This window comes from Electrophorus electricus, chromosome 11 (assembly GCF_041902795.1).
Source record: "Electrophorus electricus isolate QZ-2024a chromosome 11, ASM4190279v1, whole genome shotgun sequence".
NCBI classification, from domain to species: domain Eukaryota; kingdom Metazoa; phylum Chordata; class Actinopteri; order Gymnotiformes; family Gymnotidae; genus Electrophorus; species Electrophorus electricus.
The window spans coordinates 14341770-14365398 of NC_137507.1; the positions used below are offsets into that span (position 1 = coordinate 14341770).

The 23629-nt window shown below is 47.0% G+C and overlaps 2 protein-coding genes and 2 long non-coding RNA genes across 5 annotated transcripts; 3 read left to right on the forward strand and 1 right to left on the reverse strand.

Moving 5' to 3' along the window:
* Window positions 1-815: 815 nt before the first annotated feature.
* On the forward strand, window positions 816-2878 carry arl1 (ADP-ribosylation factor-like 1). Its single transcript, XM_027015831.3, has 6 exons — window positions 816-965; window positions 1430-1567; window positions 1665-1746; window positions 1842-1953; window positions 2033-2211; window positions 2294-2878. The coding sequence occupies exons 1-6, from the start codon at window positions 962-964 to the stop codon at window positions 2322-2324; spliced, it is 546 nt and encodes a 181-aa protein (XP_026871632.1). The 5' UTR covers window positions 816-961; the 3' UTR covers window positions 2325-2878.
* Window positions 2879-3179: 301 nt separating this feature from the next.
* Window positions 3180-23500, reverse strand: utp20 (UTP20 small subunit processome component). The gene is made up of 62 exons (XM_027015830.3): window positions 23312-23500; window positions 22964-23044; window positions 22520-22586; window positions 22231-22363; window positions 21883-22071; window positions 21614-21695; window positions 21365-21502; window positions 20944-21099; window positions 20589-20735; window positions 20352-20486; window positions 20131-20208; window positions 19840-20018; window positions 19594-19728; window positions 19405-19493; window positions 19192-19297; window positions 18905-19055; window positions 18715-18777; window positions 18473-18631; window positions 18296-18372; window positions 18127-18206; window positions 16114-16378; window positions 15583-15777; window positions 15383-15473; window positions 15203-15288; window positions 14574-14699; window positions 14314-14480; window positions 13843-14051; window positions 13524-13667; window positions 13323-13402; window positions 12884-13119; window positions 12644-12788; window positions 12418-12505; window positions 12167-12310; window positions 12028-12081; window positions 11767-11919; window positions 11324-11479; window positions 11063-11203; window positions 10748-10885; window positions 10498-10637; window positions 10301-10389; window positions 9912-10201; window positions 9646-9785; window positions 9399-9555; window positions 9232-9330; window positions 8980-9147; window positions 8695-8861; window positions 8434-8575; window positions 7616-7732; window positions 7240-7410; window positions 6870-7001; window positions 6470-6580; window positions 6257-6336; window positions 6061-6130; window positions 5705-5887; window positions 5473-5604; window positions 5161-5293; window positions 4881-5068; window positions 4685-4756; window positions 4313-4588; window positions 4008-4134; window positions 3680-3825; window positions 3180-3540 (listed from the first exon to the last, which is right to left on the reverse strand). Exons 1-62 carry the CDS (start codon window positions 23360-23362, stop codon window positions 3385-3387), a joined length of 8400 nt encoding a protein of 2799 aa, XP_026871631.3. The 5' UTR covers window positions 23363-23500; the 3' UTR covers window positions 3180-3384.
* On the forward strand, window positions 11084-13446 carry LOC145659753 (uncharacterized). 2 transcript variants are annotated; one of them, XR_014125880.1, is made up of 3 exons: window positions 11084-11289; window positions 12959-13195; window positions 13311-13446. It is a non-coding gene; the product is annotated as an uncharacterized LOC145659753 (long non-coding RNA). The 2 variants fall into 2 exon arrangements; XR_014125879.1 differs by lacking the exon at window positions 11084-11289 and adding an exon at window positions 12693-12826.
* LOC145659751 (uncharacterized) lies at window positions 20432-21040 on the forward strand. The gene is made up of 3 exons (XR_014125877.1): window positions 20432-20568; window positions 20684-20830; window positions 20918-21040. It is a non-coding gene; the product is annotated as an uncharacterized LOC145659751 (long non-coding RNA).
* Window positions 23501-23629: the final 129 nt, after the last annotated feature.

Sequence of the window (23629 nt, forward strand, 5' to 3'; positions counted from 1 at the left end):
CAGGACTTTCCATGATTATGGTCAAGCCTAAATGGCCTTTGCATATATATAAAATTGATGGTGATTCCAATGAATTTTAGCTTTCTTGATTGCTAGCTCCCATTTCCTCCCTCATCTGATGTTCTTACTTATGGGGAGACTTTGTGATCATCCAATAGCTGAAGTGTACTCACTAAACTTTGAAGACTTACTATATGGATTAACTGGGCTGAAAGAGGGAGGCCACCACAACCATCTTCTCAGGTATTTACTGCACAGCCTCGTCATTGCCTCTGTTTCACTCATGACGAAATCACACGTCAGAAAAGACCACTGGAGCCAGCATTTGATTCCATGCTAGAGGCTCCACACTTGGAATCTCCCCAGTACCTGGCTGCTGTTGATTGCCTTTAGCCCTCTTACAGGATCTTGGATGTTACCACAATCATTCAGGGGGCTATCAAATATCTTTCTCGCTCATCTGATTGATTGGTCTTGGCTAATAGGAATCTGGTCATTCTGGATGCTGAAGATGTTGTTTATCCTGTTTGGCATGCATAAACTCCTTAATTTCCCAAGATTGAATTGCATCCATATCCAATTGGCCATGGTCTCTTTAACTTGGACAAAGTTTTAAACTGCCAGTCCTTCAGAATTGTGTAGAACACAAATGTTTTCCTTGGTACATCAAAACATTGTTTTAAGACCTTTTAACTAAAAGCTACAAACAGTGGAAATAAGACTCACTTCTTATTAAAATTATTGTCGAAAACTCCACAAATATTTAGATTACGTAATATTTCACCTACTTTATCCGGGAAGGAATGCTAAGAAGGGACACTGCGCAGACGTGTGGCAGTTATGCGCTACTCAAACGCATTCTACTTCGACACGTCATTTAGAACTTCGAAGACGGAAGCACTACAAGGCTGTTAGCTACTGACATTTTTCCATACAGAAAACCGTGGGACTTTGCTTAAAAATGGGTATGTTTTTTAAGTTTAAATGCTAAAGTAAAGTGATCTCGCAGTTTCGTTACATTTTGGAAGCTAGTGTTGTCTTAAGGCTGTTGCTATCAAGCAAGCTAACTTACTATTTTGTTATGATTACGAACTTAGTGAGCCAACTAGCTAGCCTGTGGTGATTGCTTTCTTAACCATAAGATGAGAAACGCAGGGTATGTGTAACTAATTCACCAGACGGATTTACTAAATCACTGGAGCAAGATGGATAATCGATTTTGCCATTTAACTGTGAAGGAAGATTTAGCTAGCTAGCCATCTTTCACACGTTATTAGCAAGCAAGCTAACTAGCTATCCAGTCAGCCAGCTAGGTGAGCGTTAAAAGCGCATGATTTAGTCGAGCAGTGCAACCTGAAAGCTGTAGATTGTGACTGTTCAAAGTGTATTAGTGTTCGCGTTCAAATTGACGTCATGTTTTCCACATCAGGGGGGTTCTTTTCCAGCTTGTTTTCGGGTCTTTTCGGTACAAGGGAGATGAGAATTCTTATCTTGGGTCTGGATGGTGCCGGGAAAACTACCATACTCTACAGGCTGCAAGTTGGAGAAGTTGTCACTACAATCCCCAGTATGTTTTTTGCATTATTTTGTTCCTCATCAACCAAAAATTATTAAACCGACTAGGGAATGTACTCGTGTAACTTTTAAAATTATCTTTTCAACAGCCATTGGTTTCAACGTTGAGACCGTAACTTACAAAAATTTGAAGTTCCAAGTCTGGGATCTTGGTGGGCAAACAAGCATCAGGTAGAAACCCTTAATTCATCCCGTTTTAAAACAATAACAGCTAATGATTAACAGGGTAATTTTAACAAGCTCCCCATGGAAATGATCTTCTCCAGGCCATACTGGCGCTGCTACTACTCCAACACCGATGCTGTTATCTATGTCGTGGACAGCAGCGACCGTGACAGGATGGGCATCTCAAAGTCTGAGCTGGTGGCCATGTTAGAGGTAGGTAAAGTAGCTTGTCATTTTAAAAAGCAAACATATGTTGAAACTTTGGTATCGATCATGTTAACTCTTCCCACAGGAGGAAGAATTAAAGAAGGCTATCCTAGTGGTGTTTGCCAACAAGCAGGACATGGAGCAAGCTATGACACCCACAGAGGTGGCCAACTCCCTGGGCTTACCTGCACTCAAAGACAGGAAATGGCAGATCTTCAAAACATCTGCTACCAAAGGAACAGGTCTGGATGAGGCCATGGAATGGTAAATGCATATCTATATAACTTTACATAGTGTTTACATACACTTTACAGATTTGCATACTAAGTAGACTGTTTCTCTGCAGGCTGGTGGAGTCACTGAAGAGCAGGCAGTAACTACACACACCACTCCCTGTAAATACTCCTGTTCTCTGAGCCCTTTAATGGGTTCCCTCTGAACCAGTGACTGCATTCCTTTGTATTATGTGAAGGCTATAGCTGTTACTTTCTGGCCCTTCCAGCTAAGAGAAGTACCAGAATAGTTGGTGTGCAGTATGGCCAAAAAGCAAACTGAATGTTGAGTTTCCTGGTTTAAATGGACACTGCACATGAGCTATAGAACACTTTTTTTCTTTTTTTTTTTTTTGTTCATACTGATGGTAGACCTGTTTTTCCTGTTATCCATTATATGTCTTATAATTTGAGTTTTGCTTCTTGTATTTTTACTTTTTGGAAGCCTGGTACAATGGCCAGAACACCTTACTCCTATTTACCAGTTGCCTCTTCCCTCTTGAACACTTAAATCAGTCTTTGCTTACTTTGGTAGTGTAGAGGATGTTATTTAAAACCACCAGTAATTTGTCACTGCATATTTATATCCAGGCATCGCCAGTAGACAGTACTGTTGTGACTGGGATTCATTAACTCAGAAATAAATCTATAGTATCTAATTTCTTGGCTGATGTATGCTTGCATATTGGTTTACACTGTGTTATGGCTGATATCATGCAGCCCCATCTCTGACCTGCAGTGGGGATGACTTTCCCTGCCTTTATTTTGCTGAAGGTATGCAAGTGTCCTTTCAGATAAGAAAAATCATTATCTTATGCAGTTCTCCCCCTCCCCCACAAGGTTATGGTTAATTTATTTCACCAATGACCTGGCCCTGCCCCCTTGTTCACCAAGAACCAGAACCATGGGCCATACTTCATGCTTTAGGCCCCCTTATAGTAATTTTGCCTAAGACAGCAGTGTGTTTTTGCCTTTCTTTTCATAAAAGCATTGTACAAATCAACTGCACAGATCCATACAGCAATACGCATGTGATATTGTCACTGTCTACATCTGATTGTAAAACCATTTACCACTAAGACATTGGTCCATGTTTCCCATCTGCATGTTTTGTCTTAGTTTGACCAGCATTTAATAAAGCCAGTCCCCCTAACCAGGAGAGATATCACTGTACCATTGCCAAGTCCCTCAGTGAATTGCCTTTGTGTTTCTTTGCTTTGTGCCCTGGCTGCAAAAATTCAATTTTTCTCTTCTTTGCCTCAGTTTTCTTCTGGTGCTTCTTGATCTTTTTCCTAGCTGCAATGTCAGGATTAGCAACAGCCTGAGAATCAAAAAGAGGGGGAAACATTTTTACACAAACCCAGGAAACAAAGGTATGACACGATCAGCTTTACCACCAGATATTCTTATCACTGCCTTTAAGACCAAATGAAATGAGCAGTATTTTCCGAGAAAATCACCTGCAGGGCCCTTAGTTTCTTGCGTGAAGCTCGTCTTTGCGTGGCCTGCTTCTGCACGGCGGCAAAGGCGAGTGAGGACTTCTCCAAGCCTACCAGCTTTTTTAGCAGCTCAATGAGCTCCTGGGCCAGGTTCTTTAGTGTGGGGTCTAGGATAAACCAAATCAGAAAAACCAGGAAATTAAAGTAATGCAAATCTAAGTAATGCAAATCTCTGTTCTATATCCAGAACTTGTTACCACCACCATCTGCCCCTGAATAATAGATATGAAGGTTTTGAAATATGAGACAAAAATGTTCCTGCCCGTCTCTTACAGGTGCCAGGAGTTACCTTGGTCTGCGTATGTGCTGTCCAGTTCTCTGTAGAGTGGAGCAATGATAGTAGTCAGGTAGGGAGCCAGGCACTCTTTGCCCAAGTCAACAGCTATGGCTCCTAAGAACTTAAACACACACGTTCTCTGAGGGAGGAAAATAAAAAGGCATGCTCAAATTAGTCACTTCTTTCCAAACACCTCCCAAATCACCATAGAGCCCTTTTCCTTAACACTGGATCAATTGCCTGAAGCAACATGACTGAGCTTAGACCACATCAAGGGACCTGGGGAGAAACCCCAGTATTAAGATGTAATTACACACCTTCAGTGGCACTTTGGGGGTGTTGGCTGCCTCTCTCTTAGCCAGCAGCGAGAGCTTCTTGATCACCCAGAGCAGAGAAGGTGGCCGATTCTCCTCCTCCTCTTCTTCCTCCTCCTCTTCACCCTGTTGCCACTCCTCACCCTCCTTCTCCTCTTCCATTTTGCCCTCACTCCCTTCATCTTCTAACCTCCCTTCCACTTTCTCCTTTTCTACAGAGTTGGACTCAGGCGAGATAAGGTAGATCACCTTGGCCACAAAGAGCAGGTTCTTGATTACCTGTTGACAGGATCACATTACAGAAGTGCATTACATTACATTACATTGCAGCTGGCGGTTTTAGGTCTGTGCTTGTTTTGGTCTGGCCAAACCTACCTGCTCTCCTGCAGTCAAGTCCAGGAACTTCGACTGCAGCTGGTGGCAGAACGACAGGACCAGCTCCCTCATCTGACGAAAATGAGAATCAACAAAATTAACACAGAAAAGAACAAAACTTCAGAAGACATGTTCTAGCATTTATTGGAGTTGAGGACAACTTGTACAGTGTGGGTGACACACTGAGGACCCTCACCTTCTTGTCCAGGTTGGTTGAGAGGAAGGAAGTGGCCACAGACTGGCTAGTCTTGCAGGCATTTCCCTGAGACTGCCATACAGACACCAGCTCCTCCACTTTCTGCTCAGCAAACAGCAGGCCAAAGATCTGAGAAGCGGTAAGCCATACCCAGGAGTGGGGGTAGCGGAGGTGGGCATCAATGTGATCTGGGAAAAAACAGGGTCCAGCATAGCAGATGCAGATTTATCCCAAATGCATTTGTGTATATTTTTGTGAGCATTTGTATAGAGAATCCTACCCCAGATGCTTTGGAGTGTGTCAGCAGGTTTGTGGAGCTCCAAGAATCCACAGTCTTTGATGAGCTTGATGATGAGGGTGAGGAAGCAGAAGAGGAGCTTGTCGGCTGCTTTCTCGTCGTCTTCTTCCTCAATCTGAACATAAAGCACACAACTGTAGATGTCTGGCTACAAATCACCTGGCTTACCCTAGGTTTGCATACACAGTTATAAACCGGCATTAGGTTCTCCGAGACTTTACTGGAGAAGTAAATTAACCAGTCAAATTAGGGTTACAGGATTATGTCTCATGCACATGGGAACTCAATACTTACATCCTCAAAATTGGCAGTGTGGATTTCTTTCTCAATAATAAGCAGAAGAGAGTCCATCCTGCAATTAAATCTTTCCCCTTCCACTTCTACAAAAAGTCCACACACCTGAGCCCCCAGCCTCCGCAGAGCCATCTATACACAGACAGAGAGAATGGCAGAAAAGGCTCCGTTTTTCCCCCTCACATAATAGAGGAGACCTTTTTTGTGACGAGACTTTTTTTTTTGGGTTTACCTTCTCTCCAGTGAGCCAGCTGTTGACCAAGGTAAACATGGAGTTTTGGTGCTTCACATCTAGCTGCCCCAACAAAGACTTGATGGCAAGGGAGGCCATTTTCTTACAGCGTGATGAGTCATCATTAACCATTGCCAGGGACAAAGGCACAAAGAATAGACCACAGTGCTCCAACAGAAGTGGCTGTTGAAGAAACGGCAACAAAAATCAACCCACAGCGCCTGCTTAAAACTGAACATGTCCAGTACCCCTGACTGGTCACGAGCTTCAGTGTAACAACCTGCCCATGATGAGTCGACCTTGTCTTAAAACCTGAAAAATGAAGCCTAAATATTGGTAGGGAAGTAAGATAATACCTGAGGGAATGTTTGGAAAATGAAGGCCATCATCTCAAGGGCAGACTGTCTTCCTGTGTCATACTCATAACTGCATGAAGGAGAAAAGAAAGCATCTCTTTCAGTTCCATAGGGGGAGCATGTTCACACCTCAATTATGAAGTGCCCTTTGGCGCTCAGATACGCTCACGTCTGGGTTCTACAGGAGGAAACCTACCTGAGCTGGGCAACAATGAAGTCAAAATGACTCCTGAGCTTCTTCCCCAGCGGATAATCCATGAGATACTTCAAGTAGATCTTGGAGAAGAGGGAGAGATTTCATTAAAAAATTCAAAAATACTTAACAAACCAATACATAAATCAGGCTTCCAAAGCAGCCCATAAAATGAGGTTGACGGTAAAGGCGACGAAGTTTATCTCCTTGACTGACCTGCCTGCAGCGAACGCGGACCTGCTCGTTCCCCCCATTTATGGACAGCTTGGCCACTTTCTTCAACACTTCCTCCATCTCAGGCACCACCAGCTTCCTGGAAAGGATCGCCTAAAAGCACACCATGGCTGTCAAATGCAAGGCAGCCATTAAGGCATAACCCTGACACGGCCAAAAGCGCTCCTCAAGAGTTCCCGCAGACAGGTGCTGGGAATTCGAACTCTCTAAAGTAGATGTCACTTCCGGTTTTATGCTATGTGAGGTTTGAGGCTTGGATAACTGAAAATGAATGCAAGCTGACACCTATGAAGCTCTCTAATGTGTTTACATATGGTTACAATTTATAACTATCAAAACTATTAGTGAACCAGCATGATTTTGACTTGGAGGTTAAAGCTACCCTAAGCAGGCCAAATGCGGTGGCTTGACGGGAATCATCATAGATGTCTTCCTCGGCATATCCCAGAAGGACTTGCAGCTGTGTATCTGAGATACGGTGGATCATCACACTCTTCACTAGGACGGCAATGGCCTACAAGACAATGACCATTTTTTATTACTCACAAAACATTTTCACAATGTTAAGCAGTTCAAGGTTTCCCAGACCAGTCTCCAAACTAAAACAGGTTTCAGAGGGGAATCACTAGTGACATTACAATTCAGCCCAATATTTTGGGCTTAATCCATGTCCAGGAAGTCAGCCCCAAGCGAGATAGGATTGAATCGGAGAGATACATGTGCTGCAGGCTCTTGTCAGCAGCTACACACACCTTGAAGCAGTTCTGGACGAGCTGGAAGTTCTCCCCGCGCCCTGCACCTGCTTTTGCAAAGTCTTTAAGCAGGACAAACAACTGCTTGGTAAGTTGTTCGGCGTTGTGCCCCACAGCAGGCAGGGGAAACTTCAGCACCCAGATGAAAGCCTGCAAAGCCTCCGTGATCACCTGTGCACACAAATGCAAACCAGTCGCATTTAAACCAGAGTGGCATGGTCCCACCCGAAACCCAAAGGGACGGCAATGCCCACACATGCACACTATTGAGTGGGAAAAAAGTCATTTGAATGCTGCATCATGGGTGCACACAGAAGCCCCAGCCAATGAACACCCAAAAGCAGAGCTGCTCCCTGTTGCAGGCAAAGACACAGACCTTGACGTGCATGGAGCCAAGACAGTCAAGCAGCAGGGAGACAAACGGGTCCAGCATCTCCCGTATGGATGCCACAGAGGAGTTGACCTTGGAGTTTTTCAAACTACAGTGGAGCAGCTGGAACACATAAAAAAGAACCACCCAGTCAGTCACAAATGACAATATATGTATAAACAAACTATATACAACGGGTGAAATAAGTATTGAACACGTCACCAATTTTCTAAGTAGATATATTTCTAAAGGTGCTATTGACATGAAATTCTCACCAGATGTCCGTAACAACCCATCGAATCCACACATGCAAAGAAATCAAACCATAGACGTCCATAAATTGTGTAATAATGAGAAATGACAGGGAAAAAGTATTGAATACATGAAGAAAGAGGTGCAAAAAGCCATGGAAAGTCATGACACCAGCTGAAATCTATCAGTAATTAGAAAGCAATCCTGCCATTTAGTGCAAACTAATATCAGCTGGTTCAACTGAGGGCCTATAAAAAGATGTCTCATTACCAAGGTGCCACACGAAACATCTCATGATGGGTAAAACCTGTGAGCTCTCTCAAGACCTTCACAACCTTATTGTTGCAAAACATACTTTGCATGTGTGGATTGGATGGATTGCTACCAACATCTGATGAGACTTTCATGTCAATAGCACTTGTGATGTGACATGTTCCAATACTTATTTCACCTGCTGTACTATACACACACACACACACACACACACACACACACACACACACACACTATATACTATATATGCATATGTACTATACACACATGGTCTGGTTGTGCTTTTTCTATGTGCTTACACTGAGTCCTGTGTCCACTAGGATGTGCATGTTGGTCTTGCTGCTGATGGCGGCTCGCTGGCCTCCTCTCTTTGGGGTGGGGGGCAGCAGGAGGCAGCTGGGCGGAGGCAGGCGGGGGTCCAGAGGAACAGCAGGCTTCTCTCTGAGCCACAAGGGGGTGCCATGTTACTCAAATGTTCTGACAATACACAGCCCTGCTTGTGTGTGTGTGTGTGTGTGTGTGTGTGTGTGTGTGTGTGTGTGTGGGAATGAGAGACATACTTGCTCTTGCTGGTGATGAGGGGCAAGCTCTGGCTGACCAGACCATGGCTCAGTAACAGGATGGACTGCGGGGTCATGCTGGGGTTCATCAGGAGACCTGCAACCACTCTCCTCAAGACGCTGTGCACGCGCCTGGACACCTTCAGGCTGGCCGTGTTCTGTAGCACCTGGCAGGCACGCAGGCGGACAGAGAGAGAGAGATGGCTGTGAACCATCTGCTGCGGACTGAAAAGCATTTGGGTGGGCCATGTTTCCGGGGTGTCTTGTGACCGATTGGACGGTTACCTCTTTGAGTGGCACAATCAGCTGGGTGACACGGTCCTGGCTGCAGAACTGGGCCAACAGCTCATACGAGTCCGAGCTCTTGCTGTGGCGCGCCTCCATCACTTTGGAAACGATGCCTTTGATTTCCTTCTCCTTAGCGACGGACCCAAACAGCTCATTGTTGAAGATCTGGGGAAGGTTGTCAGTGTGGGTGAACTCATAATACTCATTGAAAGCCAATGCCATGAGATAGTACAGGCAGTAACCCTTTACCTCAACAAGCAAGTCCAAGCAAGGGTCGAGGTCTCCCGCCTTCAACGACGGCCTCAGGATCGAGAGCAGGTGGTACGTAGTGAAGGTCAGCACATGGACCTGAAGGACAGAACAAATGACGACATGTCCCAGCTTTCATTGTAACTTGATTCAGCTGTGATTTTTACCTGATAACCCTTCACAAGGACACCCTGCATCTCTCGGAGTAGATACTGCAGGTAGCGATGCCCCAAGGCCTCGATGATCTTCACCAGAGTGCCGCGCGCAACATCCCGGATTTCCTGGAAGCGGCTCTTCAGGTGGACGCAGATTTTCAGGAGAACCCTGCAGATTCAGAATGTGTCATGCTGCTGAACAGGTCAAATATAAAAAGGGATAAATCGCTCTAAACAGAGCCCACACACACACACACACCCAGGCAAGTTGTCTTCCATAACTTCCTGCGGGAGGGTCTGCATGAGTCGGACCATGGCAAAAGCGATGGGCACTCTGGCCACCTCTTCATCCTTCACGTCTTTCGATTTCACCATCTTATGCTCGTCGTCTCTCTTCACCTGCACATGCACACAAACAACCAAGCTGCAGTTTATTTGTAGCGTCTGACGACTACGGCTCTTTTACGTGTCTGCTAGCAAGCCACCGGATGTGCAGGTCCCTGGAGAGGGACAGCCACTGCTGACCTTGGCAGTCAGGCACTTGTGAAGCCTGGGCAGGATGCTCTGTGTGACGGTGCTGTGGATGGAGGAGAGGAGAGCCTCCAGCTCCTCTCTGCTCCGCGGAAGGCCGCTGCTGATGGCAGGGGGTACTCTCTTCGGGCGGTCCTCCGCGTCCCCTTCCGGCTTGGGTGAATTGCCGGCACACGTCTGCGTGGCACCGGTTTCCATGGCGTCTTCGGCATCGCTGTCTTCCGAGTCTATGGCTTCCGCTCGCTCCCCCTCCTCTTCCTCCTCCCCCACCGCCGTCCTTGCCTCTGGGGACCAAAACCCGAGAACATTACTATCCAGCCTGGAGCTGTCGAACTGCTGCTACCACCGCAGCAGGCCCGAGGCTCGCTGTTTCCGGAACTCACCGTCCGACTTCTTGTTCTTGGACGCCTCGATTTCTTTGCTCAGTGTTTCGTGGTCAAAGTGGAAAGCCTCCAGGATGGTCACCAGCAAACTGCAAGCCAGAGCGAAAAAAGTTACCATTACAGTCAAGCAGACAGACCCAGTATGCACAGGTGCACTGTGCACGTGGACGCCACGCGCATTGCACACGTGCACACACCTGACAGCCAGCTTCTGCTCTGCTAGTCCCATCTGCAGCACGTGGATGAAATGCTTGAGGTAGTAGAGGTACTTGGACCAGGTCAGGCGCCTGCACACCGCGCCGATCACTTCCACCGCCGCTGTCGTCATGGCTTCATGCTGCGAGCATGGGATGACACGCCGCCATTAGCACAAGGTCCCAGACAGCGTACGCTCACGCTCAGTGCTCTGAAAGTGATGGTGGGGCCCCCATATGGTGCCATAGCTACCTTGAGTAGTTTGTCATCGAACAGTGCGATTGTGGCATAGGGCATGATGTAGTTCTGCATGGAGCGGGATGACATGACCACGGTGCCCTCCGTCAGCTGCCTGGCCAACCTCCTGAGGGCTCGTCCCCTGCGGTGGATCTGCATGCACACACACACGTAAATAAATGAACTTAAATACAGGGTCTTCTTCCTCCTCTTCCCCACCATCACCATCATCCTCCACACTTCCCAGTGTCCTGTCGTTGCCTATGAAGATATCAGCGTTCTACATGAAAGTGTGAAAGCTGGACAGATGAAGGTCATCTCTGTCTTTACCTGAATGTGCTTCATGTGCTCAAAGAAGTCGGATTCGGGATCGGTGTAGTTCGTCAGCTGCACCAGGTCCCGGAACTCGGTGCGGCCGGGGAAGGTTTTGACCAGGCAGGCCAGGACCGAGGTGTAATCGCCCCTCACACTCTGCACATGCCAGAACAGACTGGGGTTCATCAGTGTGTGTTTGTTTGTCATTTTCTCTCATGCCAAGCTGCCACCTGAGACTTAAGGTAGGTGTGTGTGTGTGTGTGTGTGTCTACGTACCTCTGTTTTGCTCTTCAGTCCCCGTCTTACTGCATCTAGTACAGTATACTGCACAATCTCTTTGTATTCCTGTTCAGGACAGCCCACTGCATCCAGCTGTGTAATTATAGCTGACAGACACAGGGTGGCACTGTCTGCCAAAGACATATCCCCAATCTATTTTACACACACACACACACACACACACACACACACACACACACACACACACACACACACACACACACACACACACACACACACACACACACACACACACACAGAGAGAGGACAGTTCAAGAAGCATGACAGACAACAGAGTACATCACATACAGAAAAGAAGAGAGAGCCAAGCTAATTCTGTATGATAGACTCACAATTCATTCAAATACAGCATTTCTGCTCGGTGCACAGGTAAACAACCCCCACACCCACACCCCCACCCCCACACCTCTCATACTCACTTCAAAGGAGTAGAAGCAGTTGTGCATGACAGCGGTGAGGCATCTCATGTCCAGCACGGTCATCTCTTTGATGCGTTTAATGATCTCCTGAAAGGCTGTCAGTCGCACATCGAAGTGGATCTCATCCAGATGCCGGCTGTCAAAGGCATTGAGCTGGAGGAGAGGAGAGGAGAGGGGAGGAGAGGGGAGGCTTAGAGATGGAACAAAACCACATTGAATGGGAAGGGCACTTGCTTCCTGTGTTTGCTAACAGCTCCTCACCTTAAGTACATCATCAGTGATGTACTTCAGTTCACCGTCCAGTTCAGACAGAGTCTGCAGAGAGAGGGAGAGAAGGAGTGAGCAATGCAGGCCGTGAGAGCACAGAGCTGGCAGACAGCCTGGAGCAGGGCCTGCTGACCTGGAAGACGTGGCACAGGGCCTGGCGTGACTGCTTGGCCTGCGTGTTGGAGAAGAGCCTGCTGAGAGGCTTCAGGAAAACACTGGGATCTGAACACTGCCTCAGCAGGTTCTGCACAGTGCTCAGAATGTCCAACTCCGTCTCCTGTAACAAGCATGCATGCGCACACGCACACACACGTTTTTGTTTTTTTTAAGTGCCATATACCTGTACCAATGGTACTACAATGCTGACAGGGCTCGAGATGGTACCGAAGCGATCTTTGGCTTGTGTAGGTATGGCAGCAGAAGACTGATCAGTGTTGAGCTCTGTTCCTTGTCAGTGACAAACTGGCTGATCCTAAAACAGGGGGGAAAAAAAATTAATTAAAAAAATACTGTATGACTTGTGCTTCGACATCATCACGCAACCACAACAGACATTAACCAAGCACCAGTCATGTGTGTGAAGAGCACGTGTGTTTGGAGAGAGGCCTACTTGGAGAGGATGTTAAGCTCCTTGCTGACTTGAGCTCGGAACTTCTTCTTTTTGATGCGATCGGAGTTGAGCACGACTCCGCTGAGGTACTGAAGCAGGGCTGGGATATGAGGCAAGAGCAACCTGGAACCTACAGTCAGAGAGTCTAGGAGAAGACGTGGGGACAGTCATTAGGAACACTGGGTGAGGAAGCCCTTTACCCCAGACGAACGCTCCCCTGGATCTCGGCCCGCCTCCTACCTGTGGCGTCGTCCAATCGGCAGGATGGCTCCGGGACGGCACATCCGCTGACGCTCAGCTCTGTCTCGTTCTCAGAGGGCGTGAAGTCAGACGTGGTCAGCAAGCTCTCGCACATGTCCATCACCAAGGCCGCCGTGCTGGCAGAGACGTTCTTGGAGGACAGCAGGGCGAAGACGTTGAGAAGGACGTCGCACTCGGAGTGGCCAGGTCTCTGCTTGGCCAGCAAAGGGAAGTACCTGAGAGAGGGGATTGCTAAAGAATTACCAAGCATGTACAAAGTCCACATTCTGTTCATGTATTTGAAGCAAACAGGTACTTGTGGTTATATTGCATTTTGATACAAACAGAATGAAACAAAACTTGAAGTATATTTTTAAAAGCAACAGAATTATTTATGTTTTGCTGTGTGTGTGTGTGTGTGTGTCAGAGTGAAAGGCACCTGGCGTTCTTGCTCCAGACGTGAATGAGCTTAAGGAGAGGAGTGGGAGCATAGGGGCTTTCTGAGGGCAAACGGCATATCTGAGAGAAAAAGATCCAAACAACACACCACGCATGCACATGCACACATACACAGCATAAGAACAGCATCTCAAACGAAACTCACAGTAATGTTTTTTCCCCACACAGGCACACTGCATACCTGAGGCCAGACCACAGCATGGAACACGGCATCAAGTTCGTCTGTGGTGAAGCTGTATGTATCGAAGTTGTCGAAGAAGTCCTGGATACGCAGCAGGCCGAGTCTCCTGAGGTTCTTCAGAGGGTTGATACAGCCGACCTTAAGCTACACACACACACACACACACACACACACACACACACACCACAAAGGAGTTAGGCTGATTTGCTCTACTCTTTAAAAAATAAAACATTTTTTTAAAAAGGCCCCTTTTTTGGACATCTATAGTGACTACAGTGACAGTTGTGGGTCTGTCTTGGGGCAGAGGGCAGAGTCTCACCTGCACCCTGCGCTCCAGCAGGGAGCTGACGGAAGCCGTGCCAGCCAGCACGATCTGCAGCAGCTTAGGCAGGTAGGCGTGGAGCAGGTGGCCCAGTTTGTGGAGCACCACCTCCACGACATTGAGCAGGCCATGCTGGCGGCCCAACGGGAGGACAGCCGTGGCATCCGTCCCCGTCAAGGCCCGTTCCACCGCCGCCAGGCACGTGCCTGCAAGAGGAAAGACGGGGTCATGCAGGTCACCAGACTGGAGCAAAGGCAGAAAGTAATGCCCACGCCCCGGTGTCCACCTCCGGACTTCCAGGTCGCAAACGCGTGCTTCGACCACCAGACCAAAGAGTCAGCTCTCTAGATGTGTTAGCTTTTATTAGGCCAATATTATAGGTACTCCACACTGGAGTACCTCTACTGTATGTTCATGTGCGTGTGTGTGTGCGCGTGTGTGTGTGTGCGCGCACATGCGTATGTACACCTTGGTTGTGATGGCTGACGGGCTCCATCAGCAGCTCCATGAACATGGCCAGCTCCTCAGGCTGGCAGCCTGCCAGGAAGCGCAGGACAATGGAGGAGCGAGAGGCCGTGGTCGCCTTGCCCTGGAACCTGCTGCCAGCCTTGGTGCGCATGCGCCCATATAGAATCCTGCACGGAGACAACCCACAGCCTCCATGAGCATCACACACACACACTCACAAACGTGTACTTGGTCAGGCACGCATGCATGCATACACACACCTCATTAGCACAGGGATGAGTTTGGGCCGGTGTGAGGCCAGCACCACAGCTCCCTCCTCAGAGATGTTGAAGTGGACGATCTCGTCTTTGAAGTGCTTGTCGTCCAACAGCCTCTCCAGATTCTCTCTGCAAGCAATCAGCACTTTTGGTGGGCAACATATTTGGGAATGAAGTGACCATTTTTTAACCCTCCCTTTTTTCCCCCCCAAACAAAAAGTCACACAGAAAAAAAAAAAAAAAAAAAAAAAAAGCAAACAAACCCTGGCTGAAATCCTAGCCCTGATTAAAGTCTTGGAAAGTAGGCTGGACGGGGGCAACTCACTCGTCATTATTCCCCGGAGCTGATGACTAAAGCAATTTTCGGAAGCATGGGGAGAGGAAATTAATTCTCCAGTGGAATAATGGAGGCTAAGAGCAGGGCTTTTTAGCTCTTAGACTCCTGGAGCGAAGAGCACATTCCTGCTAACTCTCGGCGTACGGAAACCGGAGACCCGCAGGCCGATATCATCGGAATGCTGCCGGGATATAAAGGCCCTTCTTTATTCGCCCCACATCAGCACCTTACCCTATTACAGCCATTACAGGAGTAATGAGGGGGCCAAGGGCTGGAGGGTACCTGGGGGTCATACCTGTAAGGCAGGACGCAAGGGTCTCTGTACGTCATCACGCAGTCCAGAGCAGCTTTCTGGATCTGCTGGTCCTTGTGGCACAGGAGCTGTGGCGGTAGGGGGAGGGAGGTGGAGGGGTGAATACGGCGCTGGCATGCCAGAACGAAGCGAGCTGGCGTGTGGGGAGGAGGGCAAACTCACCTGCGTGTACAGGTCCTGGAGCTCAGGCTCCAGATACAACGCTCTGGGGTTGGTGAACTTGGCGAAGAGCTTCAGGTGAGCTATGAGCTGCCTGTACAAACAGCAAAGTCAGTCAGAAATCACTATGCCCCCTCGAGCAGTTCTAGGAGCACACGACGAGGACATGGCGTTGGGGATTAGAATATCTGGACATATCTTACTTGGCTGCAGCTCTTCTTGGTAATTTTCTCTCTGTTTGTTTGGACTGTTCCTCTTGCTCCTCCTCCTCCTCCTCCTCCCTCATGTCGATGTCCTCCTTGTCAGCGACGGGCATGTCTTGCTCTGCTGAGGAGCAGCTCCTTCTTCTCAGGTTCTGTGTGGGAGCCACCAGAAGGTCGGCTGGATAGAACTCATTCCTGTCAATCAACCCCAAGACAAGAGGAAACTGGCTAAGCAAACTCACTGATTAACTTAAACTGCAACCACTCTACAGGTTTTATATAAACATGGAAAAAAACATGAATCACAACCCTCACTCTTACAAATACACAATGATTTCTGTGACCAATTAATGGCACACCTACACCTAACCCTAACCTTAACTTCAGTAACAAAATGCAAATTGTTTCGCTTTGTACCCATGGTTAGCACAAGGTGATCTCCACAAGCTCAAATGTGGAACATTGGTCCCTGTGGAGGTATATAAACATGTGCGTGTACACACGCGGCCCCACACCCACACCCACACATACCTGACGAAGCGCAGCAGCAGCGGGCTGAGCTCTCGGCTGCGGCGTTCCACTTGCTCAGGGAACCGGGCCATAGCTCTCCACAGCAGGCTGCGGAAGTTGGAGAAGTCCGTGCGGTCGCTGGGAATGTCTGCCTGCTCCAGCTGCTCCAGAAACAGAACCCCGACGTCGCCGCTAGCGATCACGTCTGCCCCCGAGCTGCACCTCTGCCCTGTTCTTTTGTCTGGATTACCACCCTCATCATCCTCCTCATCCAGGAGCTCATTCTCTGAGAAACAAACAGCTTTTATGTCATTTGTAACCAGAAATGTTGCACATACCTTTACACACTTCCAATGGATTCAGGAACTACTCAGACCCCTTTACTTGTATGTTTTTATTGTGCTGTAGATTTGATTTTGAATGGCTACATTTATCATCAGTCTACACTGAATTTTGCATAATGACATAGTAAAAACATGTTTTCAGAGACTTTCAGCTAGTTAAAAATAAAATGTTAAATCTCTTTGGTTTCTCCCCTCAAACGCCATCAGACTGGGAAGCAGGCATCTGTGAATGAACTGCCACCTTGGGTCTCTCCACAGATGTCTGATGGAGTTTAAGGCTTTCACTGGGCCACTCAAGGATGTTCAAAGACTTGCCCTCAAGCCAGTGTTGTTTTGGCTGTATGGTTCGGGTCTCTCTCATGTTGACAGGTGAACTGTCATTCCAGAGGTTATCCCTCCATTACCACTCTGTCCCTGCTGCTGAGAAGCACCCCCATGCCACTGTTTTTCATTGTAGTGATGGTATTAGCCACATTGTGCTTGTTCTTTTGCACAAAGAGTTACATTTTCATCTCATCAGATAAGACAAACTTTTTCCACATTGCCAGAGTCCTTTCCATGTCGTTAAGTAAATTCCAAGCGGGTTGTCGTATGCCCTTTTACTCAACAATGGCCACTCTGCCATAAAAGCCTGATTTATGAAGTGCTGTAGACATGCTTGTCCATCCAACAGGTCGTCCCATCTCTGCACAGGACTTCTGGAGCTCTTCTAGAGTGACCACTGGGTCCTTTATTTTAACACTCTGACCAACATCTTTCTTGCTTGGATGCCCAAATTGGCCAGACTTCCAGTTCTAGGAGGGTTCAAGGTTGTGCAAAGCTTCTTCCATTTCAGGAACACTGTTGTTCCAGGAGCACTCAAAGCCGTAGAGATTGTTTTATATCCTTACCCTGTTCCATGCCTTGCCACACTCTGATGTTGGAGACGCAGAGACAGTTCCTTAGACTTCATAGCTTGGCTTTAGTCCTGACAATGCAGTGTAAATTGCGGGCCCTTATAGACCCAGGCATGTGCCTTTCCAGACTGGGTCCAACCAATTCAAATTACAACAGGAGGACTCTAACTGAGTTAAAGTTACAAACATACCAAGAATATTTATAACAAACAGGAAGCCCCTGACCACAACAAAGGGTTTGAAACCGTTTGTGAATAAGATTTCAGTTTCTGATTTTTAATTAATTTTCAAAAGTCTCTAAAAACATGTTTTCACTTCATCATTGCAGATGATTAAGGGTACAGTGACATGCAAAAATGGAGATCAAGTTAAATTAAAACCCATGACACAAAGTACACAATAAATAAAGGAGCCTGATAACTTTCTGAATCCTGAATCCACTATATTTCATTAGAAGCATTATGTAGGTGTACAGATAAGAGTCTATAGTCCATCAGCTGCCAGGCATAATTTGTGCCAGCCACCCTCTTCATCTATGGGCAGCTTGTGTCCACAGGACCAGGGCAGAATGGGTAGAGGGTAGCTGCCCAGCTCCACATGGCCACAGTAGGGCTACAGTCTGTAACTGTACACCTATAAAACGCAGCTATAAGATAAGGTGTATGGGAACAGTATATATTTACTACAGTGGGTGTTATGGGTATATTCAGAGTGTCTTAAACCATGAACAGATGGACTTCACTACTTTAAATATTTGCGTAATTAACCAGCCCCTTTGATTAATGAGAACTCACCAGCCAGACCAGCGACCATCTCCAAATGTTCATAGTAAACAGTCCAGAATTCCTTGTTGTCCATTTCTCTGGCATGGGTCCTAAACAAATGAGAGCTCCTTAAGATCAAACCAAAAACGAAACACGTTTACAGGACAGCGGAACAGTTCTCCCGTGATGGCAGACTCACGTGAGCAGTTCGATGATGGCATCCCACAACGGTCTGAAATTAATGAACAGCATCGCGATGAGATACCGCAACGGAACCTAGGAAGACACAGACAGAGGGTGACCATGGCTGCTCCCAAAACCACAGCAACCAGACTGGGGCTGGCATCCGGAAGCCCTCGGGCAGGGTGGCACCTACCTGCTGGAAGGGCCCGCAGGGAAGTTGGGGTCGCACAAGATCTTGGCGCAGTTTGCGGAGGTGCAGGAGCTTCTCGCGGTAGTCCTGCACCGTAGCTGGGACTTGCTCGGCCTGCAGGCAGATGGCGAACACGCTCTGTGCACCCGAGCCCTCCTCGCCCTGCAAAGAAAAGAGCTCGTCTGTCAGAGGCCCAGAGATGTGAGACTACAGCTCCCGCGAAAGGGCCTCAACTCAAAACACACCTCTGCTGGTCTGGGAAGCTCGGCCTCGAAGTGTGACATGATTCTCAGGGTCAAGAGGCGAATCTAAATAGAAAATAAAAAACCTTTTATATCATTCACATGTATTTACATGAATACTAAGCAATACATGATCGAGTGGGAAAAAGGCAATGACATTTCTATGTTTGATATATAGAAACAGAAACTCTACCTTGGATATATTGGAGGAAAAATTGGAATGCAAAATTTGATACAGTCCCAATAAGGAATTGTGGGATAGCTGGGTGGAGCAGCCATTGAGAGACAGTCTGGTGTAGTATAGATCAGCTAACAGCAGTGCAGAGAGGTCAGTGGGGAACTTCCTGTGTGGACAAAGCATCACTTCCTTTAGTTCTGAAGGTCTGCACCTACTAAACGTCCAGTGGCTGGAGAGTTTAGTTTGGGTTTTTTTTGTTTGTTTGGTTTTTGTTTTTTTTAAGAGAAACTGTTAGCCCTTACTCTAGGACACGCCTGACCAGCTCATCTGGGAGTAGGGAGAGAACCTGTGCCGTTTCTTTGAAGCTCAGCAGAGTGGTTAGGGCCTGCCTCGCCACAAACAACCCTCCTGCAGGAACAAAAAGAGGGCATAAAAGAACCCTCTCCAACCTCTAGAGGGCATGAAACAAGGGTACCGTGAAAAGCTGCCCCTACAAAACGATACGGTCTACTGACCTTTCCCGAGGGTTTCACTGTGCACCTCACGTAGCAATCTGTTCAAAAGAGCGGTGATAGAAGGAATCACTGTAGATGCTTCCATGGGCCTGCAAAACAACACTTGCTTTATGGCCACCGCAACCAAACACACACGCGGGATGCAGCAAAGTCACGTCTATGCTCCTAGAACCAGACAGGTGCTGCTACCTGAGGTGCGGCAACAGCACCAGAGCGGCCCAGGGCTGCGAGAGATCCAACAGCGGCTTCTCCTCCGGGATGTCTATGAGCGAGAGGATGAGCTTTGGAACGCACCCTGGCCATGCCTTCTCCACGTCACTGCCCCTGCACAAAAACCACCAGGTGGTTCATATGTATTCTTGGGCCTAATTAGCATCATCGAACCAAAATTAGGTTGGCGCTAAAGCACCCTGGAGCAGAGGGCCCTGCTCTCACCCCACAGGCTGTCCAGTGAAGAGCAGAGGATACTTCTCGAAGGCCATAGAGCCGTCGGTGGGAGGGCATGCTTTGGCCAGGATCAGCCGCACAAGAAGCTCCATGGCCGGCAGCCTGCTGCCAGAGTCTTCGCTGCAGAACAGGTGCTCCACGAATTGCAGCAGACAGGGCAGGAACAGCTGGAGAGACAGCAAGCTGTTACTACTCACCAGAACGAAGCTGAACGCAAAGGTCAGATGAGAGCAAATTTTTCCAAGTGCAAGGCAAAGGTTAAATCTCTGACACACTGACCTGCTCAAATTGTTTCATATCGAACATCTCCTTGGAAAATGACAGAATGAGATCCTGATCTGCTCCACTGGTGAAGACCTAAGAGAACGATTAGTAGAAAAAAGCCATCAGAGCTTGTCAGCACATACACAACATGGCATACCAAGACACGTGCATGCATAACACACACACGCACACACACACTTTATTATATATTAACAAAAGGCCATACACAAACACACCTGTTTCACCAGTTCCTGGGACATGCTGGCTGGCAGGGTCATGTTCTCTCCCAGCAGGAAGGAAGAGACCACCTGCAGCAGCAAGCCGTGGCAGGGATAGGACAGGCCTGCAGTCTGGACCAACTGCACCAGCATCTGTAAGCACCAAACCAGAGGCAGGACTCCATGACGACTGACCGGGAAAAGGACGCCGGACGAGCCAGACAAAACACATGGGGTACGCACACCCACACATACCTCACACACAGACTCTGGCTTGGTGACCTTAGCGCCTTTATGGTGCTCTATGAGTGTGTGGTAGATGACAAGTATCCCCTCCATGTGCGCGCTAGCCTGCTCCGAGTCGGGCGCCTCCAGCCTTGGCAGCAGTTCCATCACACACGCCTGAGAGGAGAGTTAAAAGGTGTCAATAACATTCATCCCAAAGTTCTAAAGTCAAAGTTGCAGAAGGTCCTCCTGATGGGACTCAATAAAAGAAGGTGGGCCATGTTACTACTCAGTAAAAGCGTCTGTAACCGATGTGACCAATTAACTGAGAATTCCGTGTCTATTCCTCCATTTCTTAGGCTTTGAGCAGGGGAAAGTTCTCTACCTGCAATGAATCCCAAAGGACCAGTAAGTGCTCCTTCTCAACATAATTGACTGAGGACTCAGCCATGTGATCCAGGGCTTCTTTAACAGCATCCCAGGGGAGGGCAATGACCCCCTCAGCACTTTGACCAACTTTTCTCAGAACTACTGGCAAAGCCTAGAACAAATACAAATGTAAATTTCAAACACCCCAGTATAAAAATTCCTACAACTTACATTATGGGTGATGGCAACACTAAGTTATTGAGAAATGGCTAAATCAAATGCTAACATGGAGGTGTTCATTTAATCAATAAAACAAAAAACAATGGTTAACAGAGGAAAATAAAGTCATTCCATACTAAAAATGCTTCTCTTTCTGGAGCTGGGTTAACCCATGACCAGGAAACCAGGCCAAAAGACTTAATCAACTACGAGCTCACTGTTTTGGCACAGGAATGGAACATGTTGCGGACTCCTCTGCACATCTCAAAGATGAGCTGTCCCACACCCTTGGCCTTTTGAACGTGCTCCGCCAGGTCGGTGAACATCAGTGTGAACAAAGCATCAAAATCTGGAACCTAAGCAGCAACGGAAGCACACCTTATTACCAACCAACCCCAAAACCATCAGTGGAAACAAGTCACAAAGCACTTGCGGTGACTTAGAGTGGCACGAGGTGGACAGCTTACCTTCCTCATTAGAAACGAGAAGCTCTCTGCTGCAAAGTTTCGGATGTGCTCTTTTTTGTGTGCCAGAAGTTTACTGTAAAGACTGAGATAGGACATGGAACATGTAATGTTGTCATACTTCCTGACCAAAGGCAGAGCATCAAGGAGACAGATGGCATGAATCACCATGACAGGTTGATCAGTTTTTTAAAGCATACAAATGTCTAAATGTTACCAACACTGGCTCACAGATGTTACACTGTTTACTTTCTTTGTTTTCCAAGTCTCACCTATATATCTTGTCCATATCCTTGACCATCAGCCTCCAAAGGTACTTGTACAGGTAAGACAGGCAGGTAAAGGTCCATTCCAGCACCTCAGTATCCTGTGTCTCGAGCAACAGAGTGATGATGACGAAAAAGTCGGGAAAGTGAGGGTAAAAGTCCGTCTGGAGGTCCCGGGCAAGCTGCACTACAAGACTACGGATGCAAAGAGATGGTTGATGCTCTGGTAACTGTGTCACCCACTATTGTTTCCTTTGACATCTGTTCTGAAAGTGCCACAACAACTGTGGGAACACAATGAAAAACTTTAACTCCTGATCTGTCACCACAATCTTAAAGGGAAGGAATACTTACTCCAGGAGAGGTTGGTATGCCATGCTATTTTTCACTGACAGATGCGTCTTCAGATTTTCCACTATAGAGTTTTGGTGGAAGACTAACATATTGAAAGACTGACACTTGTGTGCCACATCCTTCAGAAAGGTAGCTGTCAAATGAAATAGTAAAATAATTAAATAATGTCAGAAATAGTGCACAAGCAACAGGGTAAATGGCAGAATAAAAAATAACTAAATTAAATTTTAAGTGTCTGCAATGCGCACAGACCATGGAAATACGTCACAGAGAAAAATGAGACACGTACTGAAGTGGTCTGTTAAATTCAGGTCCCTCCATTTTGTTAAGCCTTCGAAAAAGTAGGTGTCTACCTCCTAACACCGGAATATGGATGTCAGAAGAAAGAGAAGCACGAATAAGTACCCAAGAGAATACATCAAAAAGCAAGATTCGTAATTAGCCAGATTGCTGCTGGATAAACCTCCACATCCCCTAAAATTAGAAACCTGGACTTAGCACAAAAGTGCCGTTTCGCGGTTTCCTCGGAGCAATTAATCTGTTAATTCTGTAAAACCCACCAAGGCTGGACTCATGGGATACAAGGCTAAATAGATAAGTTTAAAGCAGCATAACATTACCAGTTACAGCGCCATTTAAAATTAAACTTTAAGCAAAGTTAATTCACCAAATAATTAATCCGATATTGTGTTGTATGCCGTTTTTACTGGCCGTTGTTCTTGCTTAAACTTACCTCAGAATAACTTCCCGTCCGATCAATACGATGGATCACATCTATATTAACATTTGCAAGTCTCTCGGAAAATGTAAGAAACTGCAACACACAAGACAATGTTAGAGGTTCATAAAGATAGAAGTTGCATCACTAAGTACCTAGATATATCTTGCAAATTAACATTATAGAGCTTTATGTTTATGCACTACAGATAAGAAGTAACCTGCTAACATGTAATAACGCTGACGTTAAAATATCTTAAGTTTACACTTAATGAGAATCATTTGAGCTGGCTATGCCATTCAGTTTGGCACTCAAGTCGCTAGTTAGCGAACTGGTAACTGCTAGCATATAAGATAAACTTACCCGGAAAGTATTTTCCGATTTATGAGATAGAGGTTTGACTTTTAACTTCATTGTTATCTAATGTGTGCAGTCAGGTAGAAATTTAATGAACGCAATATTACAACAGAACACTTAATTTTCATTAGATGAAGAATTGTTGACACCCATGCCGTTTCAGGAGGCCGCCATTTTGAGTGAAGCACTGTTATTAGGGTTCTGTTTATTTTTTCAAAGTAAAGGTCCTCGATTGGCACGTTGGTCAGTAGATGGTGTGTCCACCCCACCCCACCCCCGGAAAAACAAAACCTGTAACATGTCTGAATATTAATGAAAAATTAT